The following is a 21,799-nucleotide window of genomic DNA, read 5'->3' as shown; positions in this document are numbered from 1 at the left end:
TTCAAATATTTTCATACAAAAAAAACTGCACCGTAATATTCTGGAGATTTATTCAATTGGTACTAAATTACTATGGCAACACCAAGATACTCACATTTTTTATTCACATTCGTGTTTGTTTTATTCGTTTTAAACAAACAAGGAAAAACATGACAACTCGATTTTAACTTTTTTTTTTTTTTTTTTAATTATCTTTTGTTTTATTTTGATTTAACGTCTAACAAGATTTAGTTTTAATTTGATTTAAAATCTAACATATAGCTATTTTTATACATATATTTCAGAAATAAAGTTAAATGATAAAATAAATTTAAACAAAAACCGCCTTAGAATATGATGTACCATTTGGTCAAAGTAAAAAATGTGCACTTGGACAATTGTGCTTTTTAAAACTTTCATTTTCCTGTGAGCCGTCTTGGTGTTGCCATTCAAAACCTTAAAAAACAATCGCAGCGCCATCATTTTTTATCTACTAATAAATGACAGACTGTACCAACTCTATTAAGATCTCGACATTTTATTTTTTTCTACAGCATTCTATATTCAAATTTTAAAAAAACTTTCAAAAATTTAATATTTTACAATCTCTTCAAAAAAATTTAGTATTTCCTAAATATCACAAAAAATGCGCAGAAATATTATTTTAAACTGCTATTTAAGTCAAAAAATTACATTCCTTTAAACACCTATTTTACTTTAAATATTTTTTCATCCTCTTCATAAATATAATATAATGTTGATAATAATATGTACTTTTAACATCTCATTTAAATAATACAGACAGTTCTCTCCTACAACATTTTTCGATATTCGCAATTTAACTATCGGCAAGAAACTTCAATATATTTTTGTTATATCCAACACATAGACAATATAATACTTCATAAAGTGACATTTTTTTTATTTTTGTATTTAACTAACCCAATAGTAGTAATATTCAAATGCAAAATGAATGTATCAGGTCGACGCTGCAATTGTAGTGCTTTGTACCGTGTGGGGTCACAATTCCTCAACACTGCAAACGCAGTGCTCCGACCTCTAGGAGTTAACTATAAAAAACGTTTTCTTTTACACCGAAAAGAAAAACTTTAGCAATTGTTCCCAGGTTACGAATAACGCCGGTTCAATTCCCTTCAGCGGCATTTATTTTTACTCGTGAGATATTTTCAATTTGTATTGATATTTCAGGAGACTAATTATTGCTTTGTGCTATGCATAAAAAACCTTGTCTTATAAACATTAATTTATCATTAAAAAAAATAATAATAATTGACAAGTCAAAATATTTCACCAACAAATGTAGATATAATATGTCTCGACGCCATCTAGTGGAAAATTTAGCACTAACAAAGCCTTTCCTACAAAAATAAAATTCGTTGTTTACAGGTGGAAAAAATATAAAAAGCAGTAATTGTTGATTGAAGTACTAGTGCATATTGAATTATTTGGCGTGTTGAAAATAAGCCGATGTTGCTCAGTGGTCCAGAGCGTCTGACCGGACATTAGAAGGTGCGGGTTCAATTCCCGTCGGCGGCATTTATTTTCACTCTGGAGATATTTTCAACCTGGCATTCATAACCAAATAGTTTTCATTTTTTTTATATATCCTCTCATTCTTTATAGACTGTTTTGATCCTAATATTGATCTGAAGCACACGCATCGTTACAAAATGTCTGACATAAGTGACGCAAAAAAATCTAGATAACGTGATTGAGAACAATCTTGTCAGGCCGATCGTTGGAGACTGTCATCGCCGACGTTATTACAAAATAACACTATATTTTTAACATATTTAATACGCTTGTTAAAAAAAATATATATCGTTTTACTTATTACTATATTTAAAAAAATATATGCATTAATAATAAATAAAATAATTAATTCGTCAATATTAATTTAGCATTGAAAGTTTTTACTTTGGTGTCATTTTATTGTCTATGAAAGTGGGCGGGCCATTTAAGATAATCAACAGTAAAGAGATGTTTGGAAACAGGCAAATCGAATGTTACTGAATAAATCACTTGGCTGATCGGACCCTAAGATTGATCATTCGAAATGTTGGGAACAACGGCCTTAGTTATTTAAATGGCTATCTTTTTCATCAGTGGTGCTATATTTTTTGTTTGATTAGTAAGAATTGGATAGAGCCGTAATTTTTCAAGTATATTAACATTCGAAAGGTAAATTTCTTCTTTAGAAAGGCAATCTTGAGGCAAATATTTTTTATCCTTTTTCACGGGTCTGCGATTGTATTATAATAAATTATGTACTTACGTGAGTTATAACTGTCCTTTATTATTGAAATGAGATGTTAAAATGTTATAATGAAGTCCCTTAAGAGCTATTGTGTATGTTTGTTTGTTTGTCACCCAGATATTTGTTGAGTGTGCCGTAGGAAAGTAATAGTATCTATGTAGTGGTACTTTCCTTTATCTAATTCTGTCTGTAGTTGTGTATAGACGAATGTACAGAGTTCATTAAATAGGTCTATAAGTGATCCCAAACCAACTAAGCCTTCAAATTAGACTGTACAATATTACTATTATATATGTATCAACCTCTTACGATACACCCAGCCTTTGCTTTATATCAGCCACTGGAACATTCCGCTATATAGTCAACTTCAGCCTTGAGCGTTCAGTTTGGACATCTCCAGTTCTCTTTCAAAAAATAATGCCTCCGAATTTTAATATGGACACATGTAAACTGTTTAAAGTTTTAGAGTGTCATCGAATGCACTATATTTGATTGTTTGTTCCATAATAAATGTTTTAAAATATTTCTTCAAATTGGCCACATCTTGGCCAGCGGACGCTTGCAGGTGTTAAATAACGCACCCGTGGTAGAAAAGATGTGTCTATTATCAATCCAGAGTTCGGTCATAACTTTTTCATCAAAAAAATGACTTTTTTAGATGAAAAAGTCAGTAATTTTTTAAAAGTTGTAAGAGTCCAAACTGCTCCCGACTGTCCAGAGCTAATAGAACTATGTCAATTATTGAAGAGCGATTTTTACAAACTCACCAAAAGCTTTTGATAAAGTTGCCAAATACCACGATTATTTATTTTTTAATAACACCCGTTTTCAACTTAATTACTACAAGAAACAACTATTTATGTCAGGGGAGGTGGTAAAAGATGATCAGAGTTACAGAAAATACACATAACTTAGTTAAATAACCCAAACTAAGAATCTAATAAACTATTCTGTGCATGTTTTTCCATTTCCCAATTGAAACAGTTGTTTCCAGTAGTATGTAATTAAGTTGAAATCAAGTGTTATTTTTAAACAATGTGTGCGTGCAGTACTTACCAACATAAGTACTTACCGATTATAAGTACTTATCTATTTAAGTAACTAATAATGAATAGGTACGAAAGCAAAGGCTCAGTGTTGCTAGAGTTCCCAAAGTAAAGTCCCACCTACACCGGAATGTTTCCATGTTTCAGGCGTTCACAGGCAATAGCCCAACAGCCACTCAGGCGGTAGTACCCATATATTTTATTTCAAATTAATAATACATAACCTAAGCTTTTTTTCAATAATATTCGTAATTACGTACTTATTTTTGCACCCATTAAGCGATTTTTACAGAAAATCTAGCTCTTGTGCTAATGCTGTTACAAAATACTCCATCTTGTTTTTGATCATTCAAAATCTAATTTCATTTCTTGCAAAGCCGAGATAATATTGTTCACCTTTGCGATCGTTACGCATTTCCACAAATTTGCAAAAGCGTCATTTAACACTCATTTGCATGGGAATCCAATTATTGAATATTAATTTCACTAAATTTTAAATTAAATATATTTTTTTAATTTATTCACTCGTTATATTTAATCTTTTCTGATCTTTTTTTACATTCAAAAAAATCTTTCGTAAAACATCCCAACCTAACTGATAATTCATTACACTGTAAAACTGTAGTAAGTGATAACACCGTTTATAAATTCACTTATATTTTTTAGTCTGTATATTTAATTTTATGTTATCTCCGTACAGCAGTTGCTTCATCCAAGCAGAATACTGAAATTCCTTCCATTAAATCATTAGACTTCTGGCATATTGACCATTATATTTCTTAAAGACGCTGTCAAAAAGTTGGTTAATTCAAGTGTATTTCCGCTTTGCAATAAAATCCAAATAAAAGAAATATTTCGGAAAACTAAAAACTGTTTGTGAAAGCTGATGAAATAAACTTTCAAATTTTACTGTCAAAAATAAACATATAATTTTCAAAATATTAAAATTTTTAATGCAAACATAAAAAAGTTTAAAAAATGGCTCACCTTACGTTTCGTGTCGCTAAACTAAAATAACTGATAAATAACAAAAAAAAGTACACATTTGATTAGTAAAGTGTTTTATGAACATTAGTCTCACCTCACTTGTTTGTCGTTTCATATAAAAATGATTTATAAAAAATTCACAAAGTTTCATAATTTTTCAAATTGCGGTCGGAACCTTTGGTTTTGTGGAGGTGCACATTTTAATTATTTTGTGGTTAACTTCTAGATTTGAATATAAAGTGTAGTGTTTTCTCTTTCTAAAATCGTTTAGATTGTAAGGGAGATAAAACGATAACTACAAGACCATATGAGCTGTTCCCAAAAGTGAACAAATATACTCTGCGGGTAATTGCTGTTTGTTCACAAAATTGAACAAATTAGCCCCGGGGGTCAATATTGTAAAATTCTACTATGCATTTAATGGTGTGACCATTGATGGATGTAATCAATTTAGTTTTTTTTCAAAAAACAGTACATCCATGATTTTATTAAATTATTTGTGAATTTTAGCTGCATAATCATAATGATGGCTGAAACTTTAGTTGCCGTTTGTATACACTATCTTACACAGTTATTTTAAACTGCTGTTTTTCTCACTTACTACAGTTTTACATTCATTGTGTAATGTAAATAAAGAATTCAAAATTGTTTCCTATGCATATATCTAATGACTTACTTTATAAAAATACAATATACTTCATTAAAGTTAAAAGTTAGTTCCATTGCTATGCAGAATAATAATTACTTAGTTAATTATTTATGAATTGCGTTACAACCTATAATCCTTAGAGAGTAATAATTAGTCCACCTATTTCTTTATAAACAATAGGTTAGAATGATATTTCCTCCCGAATTATATAGTTTAGTTAGAAATTACTACATATATTCCCGTATTTTAGGAATTTAGAAACATTCCTTGACTTCCGAGTCAAATTCCCAGTTTATCGGTTGTTTTGTAGAAAATCTTGGGAAATCGTCACGCGTTAAAAGGAGAATGGCAAGTTTTGGTACCACCCTCAGTAGAAATAGTATGTACATACATATACACCAATGGAAAGGTAATTTTTAAGTTGTTACTATTACGGCTTATCTCAAATGTCCGTTCGTTCAAAGTTATACTGTCTTGAAAGTGATCAACCCAAGTTCAAAGTTTTCTGAAGAAAACCACTTTAAATAAAAAATGATACGTTAATGTTAGCTCAGAGGGTTGGAGCTGGCAACACGGTATCACAACCTCATACTTAAGCTCACATTTTAACACAACCTCAAATAAGACATCTGCCCTGATGATGGACACTGCAATGCTGTCCGAAACGTTGGCTAAAGAAGGAGTTAGCGCAACACGGCATAACACCCAACAAACAAATAACAAAAATACTTTTGGCCGTGAAAATCTTAAATCATACATTACAAAATTGTTCATTTTAATGCTTTTTTAATCTTTTATCTAGTAATAATAGAGCTTGCCTTTTAACCCCTCCGACTTTTCGCGAACTTGAAGCTAAAATGTCTTTATCGAAATGTCAATTTCACGAAAACGTTGTGTTATTACCGCCTCACAATCAAAGCTCTATAAATGAAACATTACTGAACGGAGCCGAATAGTAAAAACTGTTTTAGAAATGTTACAAAATAGGCTTTCAAATTGTTGTATCATAAATAAATATTAACATTTGTAAATATTTAAATTTAGAATGGAAACATGAAAAAATTGTAAAAATGACTCACCTGTAATGTTTTATGTAAAAACGATACTAAAATCACGGATAATGTAAAAAAAAAACACTTATTTCATCGTACAAATGTACAATAAACAATTCTGTCACTTCACTTTTTGACCATTTCATACAAAATATATTTTTAAAAAAATAATTAAACTTGCGAGGCGGGTCGGCACGTCAAACGGCTTTCTTGGCGTCGTTTTACGATTTGGCGGGTAAAATTTGCTTCCACTGAGTAGGTCTTTTTACGGGTTTCTATGGATAACTTTGAATAGAGATGTGAAGCTTCATTCAATACGAATATTCTACTTTTTGTTTTAGGGATGTCACTAGAAGAATAACGGAGTTATGACGATTTTTGTGGAAACACACGCGTTGACGTGTAAACACGCTTATTGTACTTGACTGCTATCGTTATTTTATCGTGTATATCTGCTTACGTTGCTGACCGGTTAAAGACAGCTTCATTGATGCTAAAAATGTCCATATTCGAATTGATTCTGTTCAACAGCAAGATTGCTCTCCCAACAGGCATGACCATTGGCAAGTTACTCTTGCAGGCCGGGAGATAGAATAGTTTATGTTGTTGGCGACGGAGATAACCATCTAGAACATAGAAATGAATGCTCTCCATGATGACCGAGTTTTCAAACCATCCACTAATCAGTGTGAAGAAATCTGTAGCAATGCGCACATCCCGCCTGACCCATATATGGTTCATTCTGAGCATACCCAAAAGAAAGTCAGTGGGATAGATCCACGGGTAGTAAATTATATATCTTTTAGGACAGACATTTGAGCATAGAACAAATGATTACATTGCTGCCCTTTCTAGTTGAGGAAGGGAGTTAACGAAGAGTGTGACCCTTTCAGTGATCGGCGAACAATGTACATATTCGACAGTTTGCCAGCAACTCGCACTGCAGTAATACTATTTTAGTCATCGAAAATGAATTCCGCTTACGAACAAGACATCATTTTTACAATGGTGCACAAATTCCTCGCTTTATTTATCCGTCTCTAGACGTAACTAAAAATTTCAGATCGGGTGAAAAAGGTTTGAATTGTTGAACAAAAACTGAATATTTAGTTTAAGTGTTTTTTTTTTTAAAATTTACTTTATTTTTCGCATCTCTCACGACTGTGGCATTATGTTAATTGTTACCAAAACTGTTCATTATTATACTGATTAAAAGTTTATAAAAATATTCCTGCGGTAATTTCCACATTTAGGAAAGTCTATTCTAATTTGTCTGTTTTTAGTATTACGAAATGATACTCAAATCATAATTTCGTCCCGTTAGATTGTTCCAAAGCTTTTGCCAGTCGAAGAGTGCGCCGTACGGCACGGCAAAGTGAGAAATTGAAGCAAATGATTTAAAATGATGCTTTGTAATGTAATGAGATATTAGTAATTATCTTGTTAATATATTTACACCACTTAAATGCACAAGAAACTATTGCTGCATCAATCTATAAAATTATGGCGTAGTTTATACAAGAAATGCACAAACCCCTCTGATTCTAAATAGGTTGTCACGTGGTTTGCTTCCAGGTCATTTGGCTTTAAGGCGATCTATTTATTCTGATGTTGATGCATTTGACCGTAACGGCAATAGTAAGCAACGTTTTACTTTAAAAAAAAACCTATCCATTCGTATACATAATATGAACTATTGACTTAATAGTTTTGAGAGGTGGGCCATATCTCGTATATTATATCTACCGTTCTCCGTTTTCTTACCAAACAACCGATAAGCACATTGTATTTAAATCTCCTTTTATTCATTATTTCATTTGATTGTATTTATTTTTCCATATTATCTACCAACCTACATAAAAAAAATTATTTTATTTCTCTACAAAATTCTTCATCGAAACATAAATCTGTTTGTGAATGAATGCGTGGTATTGTGAAGTGACCATAAACTTTAATTTACTTTGTTTTTATCTTCTAGCATGATTTATACATTATACAGATTTTCAAACGTAATGTCTTAGCAGTGGATGGCATTATTTGTTAAATTTTCTTTTGGCCACCTTCACAGATAAGTTTGTAAATCTGTATATATGCAATATTTATCTAATGATAATTTTTTTGAATCTTTTCATTGGATCGTTCTTTTTCATATTTTTACTTTATTTAAACAGAAAGCATCGTTGGTATTTTTCTGCATCTAAACTTTTTCGATATTAGCGCATTTTTCAAATTTTTTCACTTTGGTACAGTTAGTTTCCAAAATATATACACTACTACAAAAATCTTATAATATTATAACTGTATATGTCCAGTTTTGTCTAAATTTCACAATATTTCTGCAAAATGTAAAGTTTTAATTTTAGCCTCAAGTTTTCACAGCTTTTCTCTTTGTATATTGACCTGAACAGCTTTGCCTCAATCCTGGGTAATGTCCTTTGTCCTAACTCTCAGTATATAATGACATCTTCACCAGTACTTGAATGCATTTAGCCTGCTTACAATAAAAAAAACCACTGTGATCTTCTACACTGAAAATATTTTCAAATTATTGTCGCTACGTTAACCTCAAATAGAAATACAATACACACTAGTTTAAAACCACACTTACATACAAAAGTAAAAGTTTTTGTCTGCAATGGGATATTTTCACAAATTATGAATATCGTTAAAAATTCGTGAAAGATTTATAGTTTATTTTTCTGATTTTGATTATCGAACTAAAAATATGTATATTTAATATTTTCGTTCGTGGTTCAATGGTTCAAATTGGTTACAACGTCGTTATAACATAGAAAATGCCAATGTCTGGTAAGACGGCTGTCACCAACGTCGCCCAGCTTGATATTAATGCCGCTGAATTTACGAATAAAACGAACATGTCGTTTTGGCGACAAATCGAAAATAAAAACACCTTCATTGTCGTAATTTTTTTCGAGAATTAAAAAGTAAACAGTGAAAATACCCGATTGCGTATAAATTAGTTTGAGGTGTTAAAAACTTCATTACATTTGATGACCATCAATCAAGCACCGTTTGAAATCTTTGTGACATTTGAACGGTGCCCGCTAAATGTTGATTCTCGAACTGTTTAAGCTTTTGATCAATTGTGAACATATGTTTAAATTATTGTACGACAAATTAATCAGTTAAATATTTTTATTATTTAGAAATTTCATTCATTCTTCTAGTCATGCTATGCTGTGCTAGAACATCTGTTCTGCCGTGTGGTATCTTGAATAAGTTGTGGTGACGACTACGGCTATACCTGTAAGATATTCGCAACTCGAACAAAAGCTGACACAGGCTAAGCATTGATTGCTAGTGATTGTTCAGATGACAAAAATTCTTATTGACGCTGTTCATCGATTGGTCCTCAAACATTTGAAGTTTAAAATATCCCGACCTAAGTGTTTTGTAAATATATATAAAGTGTGATCCAATTCTAGTTAACTAACTTTTATTTATGAAAAAAAAACAACAGATTGTTACATTATCATATATTTTTATAGATTAATTGAATATGTGGTATCATTGATTAGTTATGGAAAATGGTGTTAAACAAATGGCCGCCTCTGGAACTTCTGCATTTAGCTATCTCGGCTATAACTTGGCGTACGTTATAGCCCAGTATGTTGTTTTAAGGTACTCCAATTTTGCAGGTTTGTTGGCATAGAAGCAACTCTTCAGAAAACCCCATAAAAAATCCAATGGCTTTAAATCACACGATCTTGGCTCATTGTTCAATTGTTCGCTCAGTAGGATGGTTAAATCGACCATAATCTTTCCGTACGTGTCAATACACAGTTCGTACAGGATTATTATTGCTGTAGAATAATTTAACAGTTTTAGCTGGTCGAGCGGTGGTCAAACGATCCACTTTTTTATTTATTTATTTATTTATAGAGCGGAGACGGTTTACACATAGTTCCCGTGAGCACTTAGGCCATAGGCCCATTGTGCTATATCCTATTTTACCTCATTCCTTTAACAGTCACCCGGTGTCTTTTATAAAGTTAACCTGGCTTGACATTGGATATGTGGCTATGTCTTCTGGTTCCACAACGTGTCTTCCCAGGTCTCATATCTCCTCTCCAATCCCCTTTGGTTCCCTGAAGGCCCCACAAGGGAAGAGTTCGCGAAGGTGGCCTCATCTCTCCTCTCCACTCCTCTTTGATTCCCTAAATCTCCCACGAGGAAAGAGGGTCTCAGTTCTCCTCTCCACTCCTGCTTGGTTCCACGAAGGCCCCATGGGGGAAGAGTCTACTCCCCATTGGTTCCCTGAAGGCCCCACGACGAAAGAGTCCACTCCCCCTTGGTTCCCTGAGGGCCCCACAAGGGAAGAGAGCCTCATCTCTCCTTAATTCCTTGATGGCCCCACTAGGGACGAGGCCTTCGCCTCTCCTCACCATCCTCCTTGGTTCTCTAAAGGCCCCACGATGGAAGAATCTACTCCTTATTGGTTCCCTGAAGGCCCCGTGGCGGCAGAGTCAAATCCCCCTCAGTTCCCCGAAGGCCCCACGAGGAAAGAGGGTCTCGTCGCTCCTCTCCACTCCTCGTTGGTTCCTAACGATCCACTTAATAAATTGGTTGATCAATCTAATATTTGACGTGCTAAACTCGTGCCATTTATGACAGCATAATTTACAGTGTTGCCAATATGGGAAACTCGAATTGGATCATACTTTATCAATGAAATTCAAATATATATATATTTTTTTTATTACTATACTTTGTATTTAAGTGTGTTTAAAACAAAATTGTTGTGTGATTTTCACCTTTGAATACCTCAGTCTAAATTGTGTGAATTTGAAAATCAGTAGAGAAATACATAATAACATTTCATAGACTTACATCTCATCTTTGACTCTTTACTTCTAACAATGTAGATAAGACAATTTTTGAGCTTTATTTTTATCAAAGTTTTATGCAATTTTTTTTATTAATAATCGTAGGCAATTTTTTGTGCATTCTAGTTATAAGTTTACCTAATAACTCAAATACATTCAGATACTGCTTACAATTTACAAACGTTTAGATTACTTATACATAATATGTGCAATGCGACAAAAATAATGTGAATAGATCTTATTTCGGATAGTTAAAAAAAAAAAAAAGAATTTAGTTAGGTTAGAATGTTTTGTAAAAATTCAAAAATAATGTAACTTTGTCATTCATCTTTTTTTTTTACATTTGAAATTTCCCCGTTCTAGGTCCGTTATAGCTTTGAAACAAATTGTGAATGTAATTGAGATTGTTAGCAAAAGTTTAAACGGGTTTAGAATCGGCGTTCAAATTTCTAAAAAACAAATTGTGCTTATTAAGCATTTGATGTTATGTTACATTTGAATTACAGCAAAACATCTTTCATTGTTTTTACGTAAGTTTGGAAGTGTTTTATATCAGGGCGTAAATTAATATCTAGGAATTTAATAAGAGATGAGAAAGTACAATACAGGTTTGATTCCTGGAAGTTTTTAAAATGAATGACAACTTCTTACATTGATATACCTACAACGTAAGCTAAGCATTTTTTTTTAATAACCCATTGGCATTTGACCACGTTAAAATTTTGAGACTTCCTCAACAAGTCTCTCCCGATCGTTGGGTTAGGTAAATTGTGATATTTGATGTGAAGCAGTTGATACATGATGACCATTCCACATATAAATAAAGGTCACGTTAGGTTAATGGCTGGGTTATATCAGGTTTAAATCGGGGTTATATCAGGTTTAAAGCGAGGTTAGGAGAGGTTAAGTTAAAGAGAAGTTGTATCAGGTTAAAGTGCGGTTATATCAGGTTTAAATTGAGGTTATGTCGGGTAAAAGAGGTTAAAATAAAGTGAAGTTATATCAGATTAAAGTGAGGTTATAATAGGTTAAAGTAAGGTTAATTTAGGTTAAAGTGAGGCTAGATCAGGTTTAAAGTGAGGTTACTGTAGGTTAAAGTGAGGTTAGATCAGGTTTAAAGTGAGGTTATTGTAGGTTAAAGTGAGGTTAGGTCAAAGTGAGGTTTTGTTGAGAGAGTAACGCTCGCCCCGCACAGCAGAAGGCGTCATTCTTTAACTGCCTGCTGGACATGGCGGCCGGGCTGGGGGGCGCGGGGTCCCGTGCGGGCTCCCTGTGCGAGGGGACCGCGCCCCCGGAGGCCCCCGACGCTCCGGAGGAGACTCAGCCCCTCGCCGCAAAGGGCAGGAGGAACACCGCCAGGAACAGATCCCTCAGGTAATGCCCTTCTATTTTACTTATATTCTGCATTTGCTGATGAAATTTAATTGATTCAAGAAATTTTCAAATATTGCCTACAACCAGTGGCAGCCGCCCCTTCGGTCAAATGGACACTGACTCCCCCCAATTTCGTATATTATGGAGAACATTATAGCAAAGTAATACGCAGTAATGCAAAACCACATATTTTTGGAAAGAAAATTTTGGCTGTGTTTTTGTTGCATTGGATGGTGTTAAGCAGGGAATTTAAACCTTATTGCCATGTACATAAGGAGTGTTATTGTAAGCAGCCCGATTCCTAATGTTACACGACGTGGTGCAACGCCTTAGTGCAGATGGGATGAATAAAGTGCGTACTCATTAAGAGTTGCCTTACTAATAAACGTGTTTTAAATTTAGCACTTGTGATAAACAGCCATTAATCTATGTCAAATGTTTGTTTAATTTTAAAGCAAGGGGGTCTTTTGTTAATATATAATAATATATTAACACAGGAAATGTCCTAAACAAGTATCCATCACATCCTTCTGGTATATTAATAGTCGATACTACTGATTCGATGGTTCTGGATCTTATATTAATATACTGATAGAACAAGGACAATATTCCCGCCTGACGTCTGCTCTCTAAAAATTGCAATCCACCTGTCAGTGACGACGAAGTTTTGGTTTCGATCAATAACACCTCTTATTGGAAAACCCTGTATATTTATTGATTTTTGTGCAAAATCACTTCAAGGGCGCTGTACAAATATATAATACATTTCTACAATTTTCTATCTTATTACTAACTATAGACTAGTCAAACTATTATCAATTTATGTCTAACAGATTGCATCGACCGGTTTGTCGATCACTAGCTATATGTACATTGTACATTGCTGCGTTAAATAAATGAATAAATACTCTCCTGACGAAGGAAGGGTGCTTCCGAAACCGGTAGAGTTCAATTAAAATTAAAGTGGTCTAAAACAAATGTATATCTTCTATTGTAAATTATGACGAGCCACAAAGTAAATGCTTATTACAAATATGTGATATTAAATAAGTTTGAGATTCGGCTGAAACTAGAACAGAAGCCAAAATTTAGTTTCTGCCGAGAATCTAGTTTCAGTCAGTCACAACTACATGTTATTAGTTGTTAAGGAATGGGGGGATTACTTAAGGCGCCAGTGTTAAGGATGGAGCTCGCCACGCTATAGCTCCATGTAGCGGCATTGTTAGGACTCTACGCAGCTCAGCCTAATTTATTCAGGAAGGGTCGGCAAAAGCCTTTATATGGGGAACTAATCAACAATCCAGACTACACTTCTCTCGTCAAATGAAACTCCTATTGGGATGATAAATGGTTGTATTCACAGGCAACAGGTACATTGTATGACAAAAATGAGGACACAGTTAACATCCTAAATTATTTCCTGGCTGTTAGAATTGAACAATCTCTCTCGTGTTTTGTTCTGGCTGGCAAGCTTGTTTAACAGACATTACAAGAAAGGTATACGCACCATAGTGCGCGTATCGGACTTCAATGATGTAGCCGGCACTTCTCGTTCAAGACTGGATTAATAGCAAAACAACCACACATGTCGTCAAGAACGAAACTAGCGTTCGTGAGCGTTTTCGTAGCAAACTGCCCACACATGGTGTCGGGACCAAGACTAGACTCCCAGTGAAAGCCGCCGATGGCCGAGGCCGTTGGAGTCAGCTCGATGTGCGCAGCTGCTAGTGTTGCCAACTGTCTGCGTCTAATTTTAGGTTCGCGGGTCTTTTGAATGCGTTAGGGAGATCTACTTCGTGACATGGTGCATGTCAGTTTTAAAATTTAAGTGTAAGTCTTTGCTTGCATTTACTGATACTTGTTTTCCTTTTGTTTCAGGAGTAAAAAGGTGAACATCAGCTCCCAGCAGCCATTCCCCCTTATGATTTAGTAAAATGCTGAATGGTTTCATTGGCAGTCACCATGTTATCATTTATTTACTGTCACATCAGTGTATTTCGTTCCTAACATGATGTTGTAATCCATGTCATTACCATAGAGAATTACCTTAAGGTCTAGGACTGAACCATAGATAGGCAGAACAAGTTCTAAAGAACTTCATAGATTCTCTTAGACTACGACGTTCTTAGAACCACAGAGTTAAAATAATAGTCAATAGATAAAATACAATTTGTAAGTATTTTTCTGCAAACATAGTTCGTTCTCTTTCTTAGGTGGTTAAAAATTTATTAAAATAATCTTTTAAAAATTTTAATTTTAGTTTTTTCAGATTTATTCCAAGTGTCATAAAAACAGGTTGTAAAATTAGAATATCTAATTCTTTTAGATAAGACACAATATGTCGACATAATTCATAGACAAAAGAATAGAAAAACGATGGTACATATTGCAAAACAGACTTCAAACTTCAATTAAAAATCGATAGATGTCACTACTACTATACAGAATTCAAACTTCAATTAAAAGTCAATAGATGTCACTACTATCTGTAACACTTAAGTGATTGAAGTTCTTTGTTTTTCAATATGATATTGTTGATAGTTTTTTTTTTCCATAGAAACTAGGTGCGTACACACATCAAGGTACACTAGAAAAAAACATCATTAGACAAGTCCTCTACTAATAATTACATCTCGTTAAATCTTGCATGTTTATGATTTTAACGAGACTTAGCCGAGTTCTTAACCAACTAGCTTTTTTTTATTCTTTTTTTCTTAAAACGCATGAAATGCTGAATTCTGTAGTTAATTTATATCTTTATTTTTTATTGCATGATTTCATTAATATTTCAGTCTTTTAGCAAAAAATGTATTATAATCTGTATTTACTGAGTTGTGTTTAATTTTCAAGTTTTATGTTATGTACAAATTGTTTGTGTGTTTTTCTTTTACTTATAGCAAACATCAGGACAAATCTTACCCCCATTTTACACTTTCACTTATAAAATGAACCTCAAATTATATTACGTTATTTTTAGTTCATTCCATACCCGCATCAAATTTGTTGTAAGAAGTCAAAATATGTACCTATATTAAACTTTGAAGTCGCATTATAAGTCTAAAAATACTTTAAAGTCCATTATTCCACTTTTATGGACTTAACGTATGTAGTTGCATAGTGAAAATTGTGAAGTAAATTTATTGATTTCAATTTTTATATCAAATTCTATCACAATCGAATCAAGCGCCATTTTTAATTTTTATCAAAAACGGTCCCGGTTAAACGTCGATTCTCGGCCCGTTTCAGCTTTTGAACAAATGTTGATCAACTTTCAATCATAACAATCATGTTGTCATGCCTGTCAGCTGATTGCAATTTGATCAAAAGCTAAAACGAGCAGAGAATTGGCGTTTAACTATGACGGTTCAAATGTTGAAAATTCAAAATGGAGCTGTAATTCGCTTTGATGCTCATCAATTGTAAATGGTGATTGAAATAATTTATAATCGGCATTCTTCAAACAAATAATAATTTTAAAAAAATTGGATTTTTCTGGAAAATTGAGTAAAACATAGACAAAGGGCCCTTCTAATGTGTGGTAACCCGATGTTAGGTTCTGGAGCTGCAAGATGTGGTGTCTCGTCAGCCTTCCATGGAGTCTCTGGTGGACGGAGGACATCTACAAGCCCCGCAGCCGTATGCAAACGGCCATAGAAGATCACCGAGCCTTCGGTAATTCATACTTTTTATCAAATTTTATTCTAAAACGCAGGTAGTGTCGAGATAAACTCTCAGTATGTAGCCCTCGTGACAGCCCACCATTTAAAATCGACATTTCTTGAAATGCCTTTAGCCGTGTTTAGTGATAGCCAGATACCTTTTCACCCTCTCAAAATACCCATTGGAAAATTCCATAATTCCGGAATAAGTAGTTTTTAAGGAATACTAAAATTTGTATAAGTTTACTGAGGTATGATTGATGGAATCTAGGTAACATAACGTGATATCTTGGGTACAGGAACGTTAAACTGACGCTTGGTTTGTGTTGTGTTGCAGACGCGGCCCGTCTCCGCTGGTGCGCACGCCCTCCCCGCGACGGCGCCACCCGTCGCACGTGCCCCACCCCAATCACGTGCACCACGACATCGGCTTCTCCGACACCGTGTCCAACGTGGTGGAGATCGTGAAGCACGAGCACCATGGCCGACACGGCTACCGGTACCATCACCACGCGCCTGGTTACCGCCAACCAGGAGGTATGTTATCTATGGTTACGTGAATAGATAGAATACTGAAGAAAAATAACAAACCTAACCTTATTGCTACTATTCCTAACCTAACATAACCTCACCATACCTGTTCCAAGCCTAACGCAACCTTTTTATGTAATCTATTCTTATGTAACCTAACCTTATTGCACCTTTTCCTACTCACCCGTTCCTGATCTAACCTATCCTATCTGTTCTTACTTCTTACTTAACCTAATCTTATCGTATCTCTTCTTAACCTGACTTAACCTAATATTATATTATTTTTTTTTTGTTTTGTATCTTTGTAACATATGAACATATAAAATATCATGGTGTTGATAAGTATTAAAATATTATTCTTAGGCGCAGTTGTTTCGCAGAAATTCAAATATAAAATTGTCTTCAAATGGCCATTCAGCGCCATTTTGTTTTTTAACAGTTGAAAGGTTTCCGTTTCAGCTTTTGATCAAATTGTGATCAGCCAAAGAAGACAACTATCATGTTGTTAAATTTGAAAATGCACCTTGAATCAGCGTCTAATGAGGACCGTTCAAATGTAAAAAAAAAAAACAAAATGAATGACTTCTTCCTTGCCTAACCTAACCTCACCTGTTCGTAACCTAACCTTACCAGTTCCTCACCTAAAGTAATCAATTATTTTATTTGGTTACTGTCATTTGTTAGTTTATCTTCTAATAACACCGTAACACAAAATGAGAAGCAAATGAATTTATTTGAAAAAAAAATTTCATAATACATGGTTTTCCAATAAGAGGTGTTATTTTGATATTCAATCGTAAAAGATAAATGGTTTCGTTTCTTGTGTGGCACGTAGCGCCTCTTGTTGGAAGTAAACGTTGTCCAGATCAATACCATCCAATTCCGGCCATAAAAAATCATTAATCATCTCTCGATAGCTCAATCCATTCACCGTAACTGTTGCTCCAGCCTCATTTTCGAAAAAGTAAGGTCCAATGACTCCGCCGGACCATAAACCGCACCAAACAGTCACACGTTCAGGATAGAGAGGCTTTTCAACAATAACTCTTGGGTTTTCCGAGCCCCAGATGCGACAATTTTGCTGGTTGACGAAGCCACCGAGGTCTAAATGGGCCTCATCACTCAAGATGATTTGCATTTGATTCACTAATAATTTTAAAAAGCGTGTATCGTTCCATTTTTATTAATGGCGTAGTTTCTACTTGTCAAATGTCAAAAAATGACAGCTTCAAAAGTAACATCTACCGAAATAGCGGGCTATTCAAAATAACACCTCTTATTGGAAAACCCTGTATATGATTTTTTTATCCATTAACTCCACTCCACTGTTGTTTTTGGGGAAGCTGTGTGGAGGGTTTTTTTCAAGGAAGGGAAGGAGTGAACCTGAGCCTTGAAGATATTGTAGGAGGGAGGATACACAGAGGCTGGAGCTCTTGAACAAAACGGTTGACAAAAGTCAACCGTATATAATATACTATTGTTATACTGTGGAATATACCTCGTTACATTTTGTCGTCCTCCGTGGGGTAGGAACCTGGGAGCAGACGCGGCCCTTGACTGTAATTACCAGCAGTGCATTTCACTTTTAAAATGTACCTAGTCTGTAATTTAGGTGGAGCAAATTAATGAATGGGAACACCTACTGCAATTCATTCTATCTTCCTAGTTATATTTGTAAAATAACTGATTAAATAATTCAAAATTATCTTGAAAATAAAGGACACTCAATTCATCGTTGAAAATATAGCGAAACCGTTTGATTTCACCGCGAACGAGTTCCAATGTGTTAATGTTGTTGCGTTAACATTGAACATTAGTATTTCTAAGCGAATCCATTCCAAACGCATTGTATTACGCATGATCAAAGTGATGCAAAATTCACTCGCCGTCAAAGCACTTCGATAATGCACGGATGGGTTATGTATCTGCACTGCTCTAACACGTAATTTGACGTTAAGAGTGTAATCTGTCTCGCTTATGTCACCGTTTCGGCTACTTCGGGCTGTCGCGATACCGCCCGACGCTGTTTTAGTAGTATGGTAAAAGTTGGTTCTGTGCATATCGGGGTATGCACGACCGCTTGCTCTTGCGCGGGATTTTTTTACTAGACGATAGCTCAAATAATGACCTGACGGGAATTACAAATTTCTTACATCGATCACTGGGGCACAGATGTCGTTGTAATTTGTTATGTGGAGATTGAAGACAAGCGGTGCAATGCACAAATGCACGTACTAAGGAACCGCCTCTGGTTCTGATCCTTGGCCACGAATCTGAAGGTTGCGAGTTCAAATCCCGGCGTGAATACTTTCAGTACTACCCCAGTCAAAGACCACCATTCCGAATCGAAACTTTGCTTGAAATTGCTTAAGCCATCGTGTTTGGTGACTAGATCTATTCCCCCCACCATTATTTTCCTCGTCTCCTTCCTCTTCCCCGTCTCCTTCCCTCCCTACTACCTTCAGCCTCACAACATACCCCAATTTGGGATGCCATAGTCTCACTGGCTCCAGACGTTTGAGAGCAGTTGAGACTTACATTTTGTTACATTTGCATAAACATTCCTCATTGTATTTATAACACATCGCCTGTAAGCATACAACAGTGCGTGTTTTATCTTTTTTTTTTATTATTCTTTATGACTCATGTGAGGTTATGTGTGATAGAGAGATCAGGGAGTTGACTGATAGAGTTATGTGGGTGCACAGACAGCTGGAGCGCGTGTGGCTCCCCGGGCAGGCGCCCCCCAGTGCCCCCGTCCACCAGCCTCCAGCAGAGATCTCGCTCGCCCAGCCCCGCACGCTTCATCGGTGAGGGGGCCACAAACACCGCCAAACAACACTACACACACCCACACACACACATACATATTATACTCTTACGTACACATATCTAACTCTTCAAATTCCCTAGAATAATACACCCAACTCCATTAATATATTGTCAGTATTTCTCCAACTTTGACAGCTAGAGGTGCTAGTGTACCATATTGACATTCCTTCCAAATAATGGCAGCAATTAATTAAAATTATATAGTACGTGGTGGCAGTGTTTTGCGCTTTCTAATTTGTATTTTGATCGACGTGGATAAAAAAATATTTTAAAAAGCAGTTAAAGTTATGTGTGGATTGTTCACATCCTTGAAAAACACAAAGCTGTACAACTCGCACCGCTTGGAGGCGTTAATGTAGAATATTTTCATCAGAATGTTCGATAAAATGCAAAAATGACTTTTACGTGGAAATCAATGCTTTATTATAAGGCTACTTTTCTATTAAGGTCAGAATTATGAAAGACAAAGTTTTAAAAAGAACATACACAACGCTTTCTCTTTGCGTCTAAAAGTTTACCGTGTATGAAATTGAATGTCAAGAAATAAATCTCTATTCTGACTAACATAAAATTGTATTGCATAAATCCGAGTTATATTGAGGTGAGGAATTAGAAAACGATCATTACTAATAGTTCTATGAACAGTAGACTTTGCATAATGTCATTAATCGTTTTACAAGAAACAGCTGGTGGATATACAATACACTAGAGATACAGCAGATGCTGAATTTGGTACAGATACCGGATATACGGTATATGCCTTGACCGAATAGCCGGATATTTATTTTGAACAGCAAGCGATGGTTACAGACTTTTTTTTTTAACTACTACTCATCTCGTCCGGTATATTTGCGTTCCAAATGGTTGATATACCCTCGCATACGTACATATATACCCACAGTTCCATGACAAAACAGAACATTGTAGAAAAGTGAATAAGAGTGAAGTGAAAGAACAAACAAACCTAACCTGACCAAACGTAAACTAAACTAACCCAAGCAATTCTTTTATCCACTGGAGCGTTCCGCTATATAATCAGCGCTCGGAAAATTTTAAGCCATTGGTTTGCGGCCCTTTTACAAAAAATCATATCTCATTCATTATTTGATACAGAGGCATATAAACGTCTTATAGGGTTACAGAGCCATTGAATATATTTGACTGTTAATTCTATATTTTTAATATTCATAAAAAATATTGTTTATAAACGCTTGAATTCTGCGTATTATTTACTTTAAAATTGCCGTTTATGGTACCTACTTGGTGCAATATTAAATATTATGACTTGTGTGTGTGTTCTCTATGGCCTAATTGATAATCACAGGTACAAATTTAAATTCGGAAATTTGCATTTTTAAATATAAAAGCACATGATCAATGATTTATAAGAAAAAATATTTTAATTCGCGGGTTCGCGGAATGTCAACAGCAAATCATTTTGAAAAAATGAGAGACATCTCTTGTTAAACTGTGAAACTACTAATTTAGCTTTGTGATTAATCGAAGATTCTAACGCGCGGGAACTTTTGAAATAATTTCGATAAATGTTTTAAAATATCTCTTCAAATTTTCCACATTTTAGCCAGCAGACGCTCGCAGGTGTTTGCAAAAAACGCTCCAGTGGTTAATATGTTCTGTTTTGGCACTGTTCTATTTTATTTAGCTACTCATACACACATGCAATGGAACACTGACAAAGTGACACATTGTCTATGACACAACAGAAAATTAAAGAATGATGATGCAATGGAACACAGACAAAGTGACACATTGTCTATGACAAAACAGAAAATTAAAGAATGATGATGCAATGGAACACAGACAAAGTGACACATTGTCTGTGACAAAACAGAAAATTAAAGAATGATGATGCAATGGAATACAGACAAAGTGACACATTATACATTTGATTATTTTTAGATTTTACGACATTAATGCATGCTTTTTTAACCATCACCAAACCTTGTTTTTCTCACCATACTAACTAATTTAGACCATTGGTTCAATGCATGCTTAATGACACAACTTACTGCTTGACTACAAAAACCCTGACATATTATATTTTGAGTTAAATAATTATATATTTATCTTACACTGAAAAATTATTTTTAAAAAAACCCTCTACCATAACCCAATACAATCATAGATTTATGCTTTAAATTACAAAAAAAGTTTAAAATGTTGATCTGCTTGCCTAACGTAAATATATTATCTCAATTTGGGAAGCGGGTGTGGGTACCGCAACCCCGAGAATAATTGATTCACCAAAACCTCTGCCATAGATCATTGTGACAAGCTACATTTGGTGACTTATCTATGACTTATATTAACTCCTGGAAATAAAGCTTTAAATTTTGTTTGTTCCTTTCAAGTCAAAAGCAGACAAATAAATATTTATTATTTGCTTCTTCAATAATTATAAAATCACTTTGTGGTGTCTTAATTTAAATTAAATTATTAACTTTGTATACACCATTATTTAATCAAAAAGGATGGGCATGTTTTAAAACCAATGATTTCTTCGTCAGAATAAACGTAATAAAAATTACCTTAATGAGCAGTGAT

The 21,799-nt window shown here is 34.5% G+C and overlaps 1 protein-coding gene and 1 long non-coding RNA gene across 2 annotated transcripts in view; both read left to right on the top strand.

Annotated features, from left to right (window-relative positions):
• LOC149414955 (voltage-dependent calcium channel type A subunit alpha-1-like) overlaps positions 1-21,799 on the top strand; it is a 268,503-nt gene that overhangs the window by 232,592 nt on the left and 14,112 nt on the right. Inside the window, exons 33-36 of the mRNA XM_089643350.1 lie at positions 3,451-3,486; positions 15,766-15,884; positions 16,209-16,408; positions 19,111-19,212. Coding sequence (XP_089499476.1) covers positions 3,451-3,486; positions 15,766-15,884; positions 16,209-16,408; positions 19,111-19,212 — 457 coding nt within the window. The remainder of the gene's footprint in view (positions 1-3,450; positions 3,487-15,765; positions 15,885-16,208; positions 16,409-19,110; positions 19,213-21,799) is intronic.
• On the top strand, positions 11,615-14,277 carry LOC149414956 (uncharacterized). Its single transcript, XR_016303914.1, has 2 exons — positions 11,615-12,212; positions 14,091-14,277. It is a non-coding gene; the product is annotated as an uncharacterized LOC149414956 (long non-coding RNA).

Source organism: Hesperophylax consimilis, chromosome 19 (assembly GCF_061612785.1).
Source record: "Hesperophylax consimilis isolate HC1 chromosome 19, BYU_Hcon_1.0, whole genome shotgun sequence".
Lineage (NCBI taxonomy): Eukaryota > Metazoa > Arthropoda > Insecta > Trichoptera > Limnephilidae > Hesperophylax > Hesperophylax consimilis.
Note: the sequence above shows the minus strand (reverse complement) of the source record. Positions and strands in the feature narration are given on the sequence as shown.